Here is a 12,831-nt window from a genome sequence, read left to right as displayed (position 1 = left end):
GAGTCTTGATCAATGTCTGGATGCAAAGGAACTGCTAAATGTGATAAAAAAAAAATACTCCAGTTTGGTTGCAATGTAGGGTGCACAAAGGAGATTAGCCTCAAATAAGGTTGGAAAGTAAATTGGCATCAGATTACAGTGGGCCTTATAGGTTAAGTAAGGAGAGTTTGCATTTCATCCTATAGGCTATAGGGAGCTACAGAAATTTTTCAAGCAAGGAAGTGATATGATCACACCTGTGCATTTGGAAGATGAGTCTGGCAGTTGTGTGAAGAGAGTAGATATTCGAAGCAGGGAGACCAGTTAGGAGGTTATTACAATGGTCTAACCAAGAAGAGAGGAGAACTATTATTATACCTCACATTTATAAAGCACTTTACAGTTTGCAACACCCTTTAACTTCTCTTATTTGACCCTCACACTAATAAGGGGTAGGTGCTATTGTTATCCTCATTTTACAGATGAAACTGAGATTTAGACATCTGCTGAGGGTCACATATCTATCAAATATCCGAACTGGGAATTGTATCTAGGTTTTCCTGACTCAAAGTTCAACTCCCTATCTGAAAGGGGCTCTCAACTTGGAATATCCTCTCTTTCCTCCCATAATGAAACCTTCCTCATCCTCCAATTTAAGGGTGAGCCTTGTTATTTGATTTCACTATACTCTGTAGGTCTCATTTTGCATTTACTGCTTTCTGCTTTGCATTACTACTAGATTGTAAGCTCCATGAGGGCAAGGCCCGCCATGTTTTGTCTCCCAGAGTACCACAAAGCATTGTACCTAACCGACTTAATAAAAGTTAGGGGAATGCACTGCTAAAAGTTTTCCCATTTACAGTCACAGGTAGCTGTGGGCAGGGGCTATGCACTGTGGCCTTTAATAAGGACGGGAGCTACTGCTTCTTCCACCGAATAAAGGATGCTGGGCAAATTTGTCTGAGGTTGCTCGCAAAGACACAAAGCGGTCAAGCCCCGCCGGATACAAGCGCATGCGCCCTAGGTCCTTTCTTTCTCCATTCACATTGCGTTTCAGCTTCTCTTGGTCCCAGCGACTTGCCGTTGCGCCAACGGAGCCATTGACGGTCCGCTGCAATGGCGGCGGGGGCGCCCGATCCCCAGTCGCGATTTGGCCAGTCAGTGAAAGGGCTGCTCACCGAAAAGGTGAATGCCTGCGGTACGGACGTGATCGCCCTCACCAAGCAGGTGCTGAAGGGTTCACGGAGCTCTGAGGTGAGGCGGAAGGCCGCTCTAGGCGAGGGGATGGGGAGGAAAAACCTGTGGGCGAGCGCTGGGGAAAGCGGGCGGAAGCCGCGCTGCATATTGGGATTTGTAGTTTTCCCCATGGAATCCTCTTCAGTATCTGGTTGTGAGCCTGCAAATAAAGTGGTGCATCCTGGGAACTGAAGTCCATTGAGGAGTGGGAGAGACGTGGTGGGCGTGGCTACTGTGTGGTTGTGTCTTAAGGATCGTGATCTTGAAAGCGTTGAGTCCCAGAATTGGAAGGAACTTGAGGGCCCATCTAGGCTAGTCCCCCAGGCAGTAATAGGATCATTAGATTTAAAAGGAGAAGATCCCAGAGATCATCTATGGTAAATGGCTCGCTTTGTGAATGAAGACGGAAAGATCTCAGAGATCATCTGAAGTCCTAAATTTCGTAAATGAAGCCCAGAGAGGTTAAGTGATTTGTCCAAGGTCACACAGAGCTAGTAGAGGACTTTAAACGCGGGGTTCAGATTCCAGGTCCAGTGTTCTTTCCACTACACCATTTCGTCTGAACCTGTTCATTAGGATGATGAGATTAAAGAATGTTAGAACTGAAAGGGACCTTAGAGTTCATTGCACAGAAGAGGAAATTGCCTTAGAAATGGGAAAGAATTTGCCCAGTTGTATTGAGCCCACATTTAAAATGTTCTCCCCACGTGCGAGGCACTGCTGCCCTTGGTCATTAAAGAGCAGGTACCCTGGGCCACCTGACCTGCACAGGAGAGATGCTTTCCATATCCTGCTGTGCATTCCCTTCCTGGATTTGATAAAGACTGGCCATCCCTTCTGACATCTGAATCCTTCCTTTCACTTCCCACATCCTGGTCCTGCAGCCATTCTTGTCACTTTTTGCATCTCCAGAAAGGATTAATTTCCTTGGCTAATAGATGAGCTTTTCTTTCCTGGACCAACTGTTAACATTTTATTGGCTTTCCCCCCTCCAGCTTCAGGGCTCCTTGACTCAGACAGAATAGTGTACTAGGGAGAACACTGAACTTGAAGTCAGAAAAACAGGATTCAGATCCCACCCCTGCTTCTTCCCAGGTGATCCATCTTGGGGCTAGTCATTTCACCTCTGATCCTTCAATCTCCTCATCTGTAAAATGAGGATAACAATATTTGACTGCCTTACAGGATTGTTGTGAAGATCAGATGAGTACTGTCAGTACATTTATTAAGCCTCTCCTTTTTTCCAGGCACTGTGCTTAAACACTGGGGATACCAAAAGAGGAAAAAGCAGCCCCAGCCCTCAAGGAACATACTGTCTAATGGGGGAGACAACATGCAAATAAAATACAAAGCAAGCAATGCAGGATAAATAGGAAATAATTCACAGAGAGGAGGCACTGAAATTAAGGGAGGTCGGGGAAGGCTTCCTGTAAAGGGTGGAATTTTAGTTGGGACTTAAAGGAAACCAGGGAGGTCAGTAGTCGGAGTGGAGGTGGGAGAACATCCCAGTCATGGGGGACAGCCAGAGAGAATGCCTGGAGCTCAATGATAGAGTGTTTTATTCATGGAACAGCCAGAGGCCAGTGTTACTGGATCAAAGAATATATGGTGAGGAGTAAATAAAGTATAAAAGACTCGAAAGGTAGGAGAGGGCTAGGCTATGAAGGGCTTTCTCTGAATGCCAGACAGATCATTTTGTATTTGATCCTGGGGACCATAGGAAACCACTGGAGTGAAGTAATATTATCAATAATATTCACATTTATATAGAATTTAGAACTGGACATGACTTGCCCAAGCTCACTAAGGTAGCACAGTCATGATTTGAACCCAGATCCTCTCATTTCAAATCTGTTGTTCTTTTTACTACATCAGGCAGAATAAATGAATCCTTTTCGCTTATGACACTGACCTTTCTAGCTGGAAGAACTCTTCCGTGGGTCATCTACCCATAAGCCTCTATGGGGGCTCGGAATTGGCCATTTAAGAGTTGCAACAAAGGGAAGGAAAATGAGAGTCCAGGTAGTGGTTGTGGCTGTAGCGCTGGTGAAATGTTCAGTGTCCTTGCGCCCAGGCGAACACTTAAGGGAGCTTTGGGGCTTATTTTGACTGGAGCCTCAGTGTTCTGTGAGGGGAAACTGCAGCACGTTAGGCCAAAACACTTTTGGGTGTGGAGCCCCACACCACTTACGAATGTCAGTCAACAGAACTGGGGATATTTATCCTGAAGAAGGGAAGACCTAGGCGGGCATAATCAAGGCTTGGGAGAGCAGCCACGTAGAAAAGGGGTTACACTTTTTTGGGGGGGGTGGTCAAGTGTCACCTGTGACCTGATGGGCCGGTCTTGGGGCTTCGTTTTATCTGACAAGTGAAGGATTTGGACTCGATGACCTCCAAGGTTCCTTCAGACCCTCAATCTATCATCCTGGGAGCCTCTATGTTGCAAACTTTGACTTGATGTAAAGGAAGATTGAAGAGCTAGAGCTATCAAAAAGTGGAAGGGGCTGCCTCATGAGGGAGAGGGCCATTCCTGCTCACTAGAGGTCTTTAAATGAAGGCTAAATGACCATCTGTTTGTCAGGGATATTGGAGGGGCAGTTCCTGGTCAGGTACCAGGTGGACCAAATGGTCTCTGGGGTCTCTTCCAACTCTGAAGTTTTGTGATTCTCAACCTCGCCTTTTATCCTGACATCTACCCCCCCCTCCCCCGACGCCCCCGGGAGACCCTGTCTCAGCGCTTGGCTAATGAGCCATGTGGAAAGCTCAGCAGTTTCAGAGTGCTTCTGTTCTGAAGCAGTGGCCTTTAGAACAGATGTCAAAACTGTGCCAGGCTCGCCATGGAGCCAAGGAAATGCATTCTCAACATGAACAAATGGAAAATTAGCCTCCATTACATCTTGAGTGTATGTGCAGTAGGGAGGGCGGGAGGGGTGCAGCAGCTGCACTAGGAAGATTGCAGGAAGTTTGGAAATTGTGTTGATTATTACCATTTTTATTTCTGTCTTTCAGCTGCTGGGTCAGGCAGCTCGAAACATGGTGTTGCAGGAAGATGCCATCTTGCACTCAGAAGACGTAAGAAGTCTTTTCTTTTAAGAGTCAGGTTTTCTAAGGACAGTATAGCTTCTGTTGCTGCCATGAAGTGGACAGTCATATTTCTATGTTTGTTTGTTTTTGTATACAGAGTTTAAGGAAAATGGCAATTATAACAACTCATCTTCAATATCAGTAAGTACAGTGTAAACTCTGAAGGGGAGCTCTTTGCAGGATCAGCATTGTCTGTGCTTCCTCACGATATCCCCAGGGTAGGCCAAAGGGGCAGAAAGTTTGTTTTAGGAGCATATTGGCCCAGTGGGAATGATGGGAATGAAGCATTTGTGGACTTGGGACCAGGATATGCGTACTGGGAAGCTGCACCCTCCCTTATCACTGTGGTTCACATTAATGCAGTTGTGTCCAGTACATACAGATCACACAGATGGCTTTTAAAAAGAGACATTTTTTCTAAGATTCCTCAAACGATCACATTGTACTTTTAAGAAACCTCATTTATTATTCCTCAGATTTGCTTCAGTTTAGTTGTTTTTTTATCTTTAGAGACTAGCGAATGAGAAAGAAATTGAAGTGGTTAATTTGTTTCATTTATTTTCTTTTGAGGAATGTTCAATTGCATTCGAACTTCTAATATTTTAATAAACAATATCGTGCGTGGTTGTTCTCCATATGGGTGTGGGTCTGCTGACATGATATCTCCAAGCCTTAGATACCCAGGATGAGCTTGAGCCTTGAATGTAATCTGCTGAATCACATCCCATTAATGTGATGGACGGGGCCAGAGGGACTGAGTTGGGAATCCATCTTGGCAGCTGTATCTACTCATGTGTAGGACTCTTCAGTCAGTAGTAGCCAGTTAGTATGAAAGACAGTGATATAGCATGTGACAAAAACTAAAAACTTATTTCAGCTTGTGTGCCTTGTTGTGCATTCTGAGTTAGACTATAATTCTTATTTTCCTCTCCTCTTTTCTTATTGAGGCAAGAAGCTATTCAGAAGAAGTAAGTAACACTGGAGGCATGGGGTGGGGGAAGCTTGGGGGAAGGGGGGGTGGCTAGCCTGCAGAAACTCTGCAGCTGGGTCCTGGCTGGATGGGAAATTTAGGTCAACCTACTGGTTGACTTATACTCTCTGTATCTTGAACCATGTATCCCTGCATTCTTAAAGAAATGTCATTAACTTTCAGATAGCAGCTCATCTGGTTGCTAACACAGTTTATCCAAATGGCACCTCAAACCAAATTTAATCACTTTTAAGTGGCACTTTTAATTGGCAACATCCATTTACATTCTAATGGATAATATACATTTATTGAATTGAATCATTTAATGTATTCAAGTTAATAAAATTGTTGATTCTGTAAACTCCTTGCCAGTAGGGATTATTTCTTTCATTGTATATTCAAAGCATATAGTATAGTACCTAGTACATAGTAGGCACTTAATAAATGCTTCTTGATTGATTGGTCAGGTAGACAAAATATGCCCTCTGAAATCATATTTATAACATTAATTTGCTTAGCAAATCTCTTCCCCCTTCATTGGCAGTATAAAGCTAGGGACCTAGATATGAATGATCGAAAATTCTGAAGCTAGTGTAGTCCATACTAATGAGAAGTTGACTGTATTAATATTTGAGAACTCATAGTATATATGAGGGCAAGGAGGAAGAGGTATTATCCCAGGTACAGAGCATATTTTAACATTAAAGTGAAAAAAAATGTTTGTTACTTGTTTATTCCAAATGAACCTTTTCTCCATCTGATTTGCAGTGTTGAGCTGTCTTCAAATCTACAGGACCAGCTGAAGCATTTGCTGAAATGAAATGGCATCTTAAAGGCCCAAAAAGCACATTTCTCAAAACTGAGAGGGAAATAGAGCTCACATCCCCATCCTCTGTTCCAGCAGTTCAGTTAGAAGAGAATTGTGATGGCCTTCAGCTTCTACCAGAGTATGGGGTTTTCTCTCTCTATGTAAAGACATAATTTAAGGCAACACAGATTACGGGGATCAACTCAGAAGTATCATTTGATTCTACGCAGACAAACCTGTTCCCTCTCACCCAATTCTTCATTTACTGTGTTTTAGTTTTAATTAAAGCAGAATTAAGAGACATCTCAGTTATTTCCATAGCATTTTTTTTGAGCATCAAAATCATCTTTAATATGTAGAAAGTCGTGGCATAAGTGTAATAATTTAGCCTATACTTTGTCATACCGGTTTAATTCAGAAATGCCAGCTGGCTAGGTGAAGAAAGAATGATGATGAATAGTCTATTTGTGGGTTTTCCTATTTAGTAATTTCAGAACTCCCTACCTTGATTCTTTCAATATTTATTCATTAAATGACTACCTGTAAGCCCACTTTGCTTGATGTTGAGGCCCATACCACAGGCAAAATACCTGCTGTTTTCTCAGCTCACGCAGAAGTGCTATTTACAGTTCTATGTATTATAGTTAATTTTTATATGTGTAAAAGCAAAGAGTTTGGCAAACTGTGCCTCAGCTGGCCAGCTGTGGCCTCTTCCCTTGACCTGAATTCTTAGCTTTTTTTTTCCTTGTCTTCATGATCCCTAATTGGCCTTGAATTCATTTTGTAATCCTGAAAGCTGTCAGTGAATTCATTATTTGTGACATACTGTTCTTGCCAAATGCAGAGGAATTTGAATTATTGTCCTTTGCAGTAAATAGTGGTTATGAAAGTTTGTGTCACATCAGAGACCCCTGTCTGCAATTATCTTTTCTTACCTAGAAAACCTTCTTGGAATATGACAGTTTCGGATCAGAAGCATTATCATGTCTTCATATCCAGAGTGTGTTTACCAGGTTTGTAAACTGGGCGTGGAGGACGTGTTGACTGATGTCATAGGGACAAAACAGACTTTGGAGAAAACTGTACTTTAACTGAAATTCAATAGAGCAGCAGCAAACAGAAGTCCAATGTACACTTCAGTTCTTATGAAACATCATTTGTGTCTTTCAGGCAAAATCTGTTTCAGTCGGCTTCAGTAGCCAGTGCATGCTAGTCAGGAGAACCAGGTTCCAGGGCTGGCTTAGCCATTTTCAGCAGCTCCTTAATCTCTTTGTCTCTTGAGTCTGTTTCTTTGTCCTTAAAAAGAGAAGAGCACTTACCCCACCTAGTAGGATTTTTGTGGAAAGAGCAAATTAAATGATGTAACAGATAATGCACTAAGATAATAATGTGAGCTACATTCATGAAGCACCATGCTGTTTACACAATATTAAATTTATCGAGTCAGAGTGGTAAGCCCCATGACGGCAGGGCTAAATAAATAAATAAACACACCTTTTTATGTGCACACGTATATATGTACATGTATGCATGCATTTATAGGTACATATGTATGTGTGTGTATAAATAGGTAGCTAGCTGGTCCAGTAGATAGAATGCTGGGCCTGGAGTCAGGAAGACTCATCTTCCTGAGTGCAAATTTGGCCTCAAACACTTTTTAGCTGTGTCACCCTGGGCGGGTTACTTAACCCAGTTTGCCTCAGTTTCCTCATCTGTAAAATGAGCTGGAGAAGGAAATGGCAAACCTGTAGATTTACCAAGAAAATCCTAAATGGGATCATGAAGTGTTGGATATGACTAAAACAACTGAAAAACAACATTTATATACATATTTAAATTTATATGTGCATATATACAAATATATGTTTTATACAAGTATAAAATATAATTTAATATAAAATTTTAATTGAATCTATCTGCCCCAGCACCTAGAACAGCACTCTGCTTGCAGTAGGCACTTAATAGGTCTTTGCTTAATTAGGTGTTTTAGCTATGCTTTAACCACTTTAATAATATTATAAAGCAATAACTCATGAGCTACAGAATGATAGTAGCTGGCATTTATGTAATGTGCTTTAAGTTATGCAAAGTGCTTTGCTAAGCAATCTCGTTGGATTGTCACAACAATCTGTTAGGTGCTATTATTATGCTCATCTTATAGATAAAACTGAGGCTCAGATAGGAAAGAGAATAAGCATTTCTATGGCACCTGCTATGTGCCTGGCACGATACTAACCCCTTTATAAATACCTTGTTTGTGAAGTAAGGGACTATTATTATCCCCATTTTACAGTTGAAGAAACTGAGGTGGACAGAAGTTAAGTGACTTGCTCAGGATCACACAGCTAGTAGGTGTTAGACACTGGACTTGAATTCAGTGGAATGCTTCCAACTCTAGGCCCATCAAGGCCATCTCTCTATCCATTAGGCCACCTAGCCGCCTCATACAGATAGACAGCTTCTTGGATTTTTTTTTCTTTGCTTTTTTTTTTTGGGAGGGGTGGTGAGGCAATGGGGTTAAGTGACTTGCCCATGGTCACACAGCTAGTAAGTGTCCAGTGTCCAAGGCCTCATCAAACTCAGGTCCTCCTGACGGAATTCTATCCACTGTGCCACCTAGCTGCCCAGGAATTTTTTTCTTTTATTACAGTGATAGCAAACATGCATTTTTTTGGTTCTGAAAGCACCCATAGTTATTTATAATTGTGTTTCTCACAGCGCACATGGCTTTATACTATGTGCTTGTTAAACCAGGATAATGATGTGGAACAGTATGAGAAACATCAAATCACAGACATCATTAAAATGGTTTATCCCAAAGTGCAGCCATCCCTGAAGTTTCCAAGAGTTAATTACTCAACTTTAAAGGCAGTCGAATTCTAAAGAAAGGCAGAGACAATGTGAGACTGCTCATTTACATGTCCATAGCATTTTTGAAAAGCCATTAGTATGGGCCTCACCAGCCGGTTACAGCTCCTTGGTCTCTGCTAATTAAAAATAGACTCGTTGAAATTCTATCTTCCTCAGCTAGGACACAGTTCCTTTGAGGGGATGTTTAATAGTTCCTTGAAAACAAAGTGGAGTAATAAAGTGCCATCTGGGCAATAATGGGAAAAGGAGGTCAGGGATGCAGCCTGGTTGTTCTGGATCAGGGGTGGGGAACCTCAGCCTTGAGGCTGTATGAGGTCCTCTAGGTGCTCAAGTGCAGCCCTTTGACTGAATCCAAACTTTTGTCCTGTGAAGTTTAGAATCAGTCAAAGGGTCGTACTTGAGGACCTAGAGGGCCACATGTGGCCCTGAGGATGAGGTTTCCCACCCCTGTCTGGAGGGTGTGGTCATTCACTGGCCCTAGCCCTCCCTTCTTCCCTTCTCCATGGTCTGATCAAAGGTGCTGGGTCCCTGGCCAGCACTGGCACAGGACTTGTTGTGTTTGGGTGCTGGAGGGTGGGGCAGGGACTGGCCTGTCCCTAATGGCTCTGCGGAGAAAAGCTTTGTGTGGAAGGGCTGGCCAAGCGGAAGGATGAGCCCCAACACTGGTGGGGGTAGGGGAGGCAGTAGTCAGTGCGGCTCTTGCCAGGCATACTCCTTTCTCAGGATCAAATCTTGCCCTGTCCAGCTTTCGTCCCAGGGTCACCCTTTGGCTTCCTGGGGGAAGCTGGGGGTCGCTGAGACACTCTTCACCTGATCCCTGCCTCCCCAGCTGTCCTCCATCCCATCTGTCCTTCCCAGCTGCCCCTCAGAGCAGCCCCTTCCTTCTCTTCCGCAGAGACGGCCATCTCCAGCGAATTGCAGATCTGGCAAGATGTACAAGTGAACTTTGACTCCAGAGCACGGGGCATTGGGCTCCTGATGGGCCAGGGGTCTGGGCCTGGGGCAGGCATCAGGCCCGGGGACCTTGGCACCCCGAGTTCAGGGTAGGGATGCTGATCTGGGTCAGGCACTAAGCCTCGGGAGAGGGGCGGTGCTCCCCGTGCACTTCCCATGCCCTAGACACCCACAGGCACCCCACACCCGGGCCCTCTCCATTTCAGGACTTCTATGGGGTGGTGTTGAAGAAGGGTGAGGATCTCACTCAAACACCTTCATGACAGCAGCCCGCCCCAGCTCTGTGCAAGTCCTGGAGGCTTTGCGCCTGGTATATGAGGAAGTGATGCAGAGCTCCTAAGTGAAGGGGCGGCCTTGGAGCCCCCATAACTGCCCTTTGCTCCACAGAAGCCTGTGCCTCCAGTGCTTTGGCGTGGTCGTGTCATTGAACCTTCAGTGGCTCCCCACTGTAAGCTGGATAAAAGCCTTAGCCTGGCCATCAGGGCTAGCCCCAGACTAAGTATACAAAGAGTATACCCATACAATATGGGTTCCCAAAGAGTAACGTATACATGGCTCCCAAAGAGTGACCATACATGGCACAGTAACCTGCACTTTACTGCAACCAAGCCTAGCTCTCTCCTTGTTTTTACCTTTAGCATGGTAGCTGGTACTAACCAGGTTCTTCCCAGGATTTTTATACTTTATTTGGTAACACAAACCATAACTCAAAGCATTAAATGTATCTGTTCATCTATAAAGGGCCTGTTTTTCCAAGCATTCAATAATTTCAAGTTTATTGATAGATTGATTGACTGACTTGTCAATATCTCTTTGCCCTTCTTCCCCTCCCCCAAATTTACCAGCGTGATTTCTGTCATTCCCTCTTCGAGTCAACATTGTGTACAATGCATGTCCCCGTATTAGGTGCTGTGGGAGATAGAGACAGGGCCCCACCCTCATTCTAATAGCTGAGGTGACCGTATTTAAGAAACTGTTTTGTCATATAGTCAATGAGCATTTATTAATAAACAACTATGTGCCAAGCACTGTCCTAAGCTCTGGAGATACAAAGAAGTATTAAGAAAAAAGACAGTTTCTGCTCCCAAGGAGATTACAGTCATAAAAAAGGATGATGTTAGGGAGAAATTACTTTTGCCTGGTAGAAATCAGAGAAAATGTCATGGAGGATGTGGTGTTTAGACTGGGCCTTGAAGGACCAGTAGGATTTCAGTGGTCAGAAGTGAATAGAAGCACATTTCAGAGACTTGTGAGCAAAGGAACTGAGGTGGGAACTCTTATAATTGGTGAATGAATGGCAAGAAGCCTAGCTGACCTTTGTCTGTCCAAATCCTACTCATCCTTCAAGGCCCAAGTCTTCAGTGTACCAGCCCTAGCCTCTCCCTTTTATAATGTATTGTGTGTGTTAAGTCATTTTTCAGTCGCATCTGACTCTTTGGGCCTCCATTTGAGGGGCAGAGAACTGGAGTGGTTTGCCATTTCCTTCTTCAGCTCATTTTACAGATGAGGAAACTGAGGCAAACAGGGTGAAATGACTTACCCTGGGTCACACAGCTAGGAAGTGTCTGAAAGCCTGATTTGAACTCAGGAAGATGAGTCTTCCTGACTCCAGCCTTTGTACTCTATCCACTGCACCACCTAGCTTCCTTACCCAGGCTCTAGGGAGAAGCTTTCTAATCACCAGATAGTATGGCTGTGGCCTTGGTTAGCACAAGTAGTAGAGATTGCTATGGCCCTGATGCGGCTTAGGGGTTCAGGGGTCCTGGGACCCCAAAATCACAACATGTGGGTCCTGCCCGAAAGAATTCGACCCAAGTCTTCTTTCAGCCAAAGACATGGTTTATTAGAACATCCATCATATTGGGCAGACTCTTAAGGAGTTTGAACGTTAGTAAACTGTGGCTAGATTATAAGAATCTGAGCATCTTAATGGAGACAAGATGGATCTTACGTACAGAAAGCCTATGGGAGGGACCTAGGAGTGGCCAGTAGACTGAGGTGAACAGAACTCCTGGGACCTGGACCTCATGGCCAAGGGAGAATGGATCCTCCCTACGATTAAGGGTGGGAAATGGCCAGGGGCCATAGGGAGGTAAGACAAGGGAGGGGAGATTGGGTGTAGCCACGATGAAAGGGCAGTTGATGGGACTATAGCCTCAGGGGACCGCCAGAGATTTGGCCATGTGGGAAAGTCCAGGGTTTTTCCTTTCTGGGGCCTAGATCCCAACCCCATCAGCCCCAACCAGCCGGTTGATGAGAAAGGACACATCACTGCAATAGATCTGACAGAATCTCAGGTGAGGTTACTTGGGGATTTTTTCTTCCCAGGATTCATTTACACTTTATTTGGGAACACAAACAATAAATCATAGCATTAAAGAAATCTATTCAGGTGCAATGAGCCTGTATTGCCAAGGTATTAAGTTCGAGGGTGAGCAATGCTGGAAATCATATCTAACTTCAGAGTGACATCAGCCTAGGAGGAACAGAAAATGCGGACCTGTTACATGAAAATTTTATATCACACTGAGGAGAACTTGGGTGCAATGTAATCACTTTTCAAGGGCAGATAGGTGGTGCAGTGAATAGAGTGCTGGGCCTGGAGTCAGGAGGACCTGAGTTCAAATTTGGCCTCAGGCCCTTGCTAGCTGTGTGATCATGGTAAGTCACTTAACCCTGTTTACCTCAGTTTCCTCATCTGTAAAATGAGCTGGAGAAGGAAATGCAAACCACTCCAGTATCTTTGCCAAATGGGGTCACAGTGAGTCAGACAAGACTGAAACAACTCAACAACAACATTGATCTTCTTTCTACTCTAAACTACCAGAGAGCTTACACTCTTAGCAATAAACCACCAGAGACCTAATCTTGGATCTCTGAGGTCAGTATTTGGTGGCAGAAGGTAAATGTATTCTTAATAATATTCCTT

At 44.0% G+C, this 12,831-nt stretch overlaps 2 protein-coding genes across 3 annotated transcripts in view; both read left to right on the top strand.

Moving 5' to 3' along the window:
- The first annotated feature begins 1,042 nt into the window (after positions 1 to 1,042).
- BORCS7 (BLOC-1 related complex subunit 7) lies at positions 1,043 to 6,380 on the top strand. 2 transcript variants are annotated; one of them, XM_027852112.1, is made up of 5 exons: positions 1,043 to 1,233; positions 4,225 to 4,287; positions 4,397 to 4,440; positions 5,252 to 5,267; positions 6,038 to 6,380. In XM_027852112.1, exons 1-5 carry the CDS (start codon positions 1,096 to 1,098, stop codon positions 6,041 to 6,043), a joined length of 267 nt encoding a protein of 88 aa, XP_027707913.1. In that variant the 5' UTR covers positions 1,043 to 1,095; the 3' UTR covers positions 6,044 to 6,380. The 2 variants fall into 2 exon arrangements, with proteins under 2 accessions (XP_027707913.1, XP_027707912.1); XM_027852111.1 differs by having other exon boundaries at positions 1,046 to 1,233; positions 5,247 to 5,267.
- A 3,217-nt stretch (positions 6,381 to 9,597) lies between these two features.
- The window catches only part of AS3MT (arsenite methyltransferase), a 41,255-nt gene continuing 38,021 nt past the window's right edge, over positions 9,598 to 12,831 (top strand). Inside the window, 4 exon segments of the mRNA XM_027851634.1 lie at positions 9,598 to 9,619; positions 9,778 to 9,991; positions 10,078 to 10,136; positions 12,123 to 12,204. Of these exon segments, the coding sequence (XP_027707435.1) occupies positions 9,598 to 9,619; positions 9,778 to 9,991; positions 10,078 to 10,136; positions 12,123 to 12,204 (377 nt within the window).

This window comes from Vombatus ursinus, unplaced genomic scaffold, assembly GCF_900497805.2.
Source record: "Vombatus ursinus unplaced genomic scaffold, bare-nosed wombat genome assembly UNPS02009205.1, whole genome shotgun sequence".
Lineage (NCBI taxonomy): Eukaryota > Metazoa > Chordata > Mammalia > Diprotodontia > Vombatidae > Vombatus > Vombatus ursinus.
Note: the sequence above shows the minus strand (reverse complement) of the source record. Positions and strands in the feature narration are given on the sequence as shown.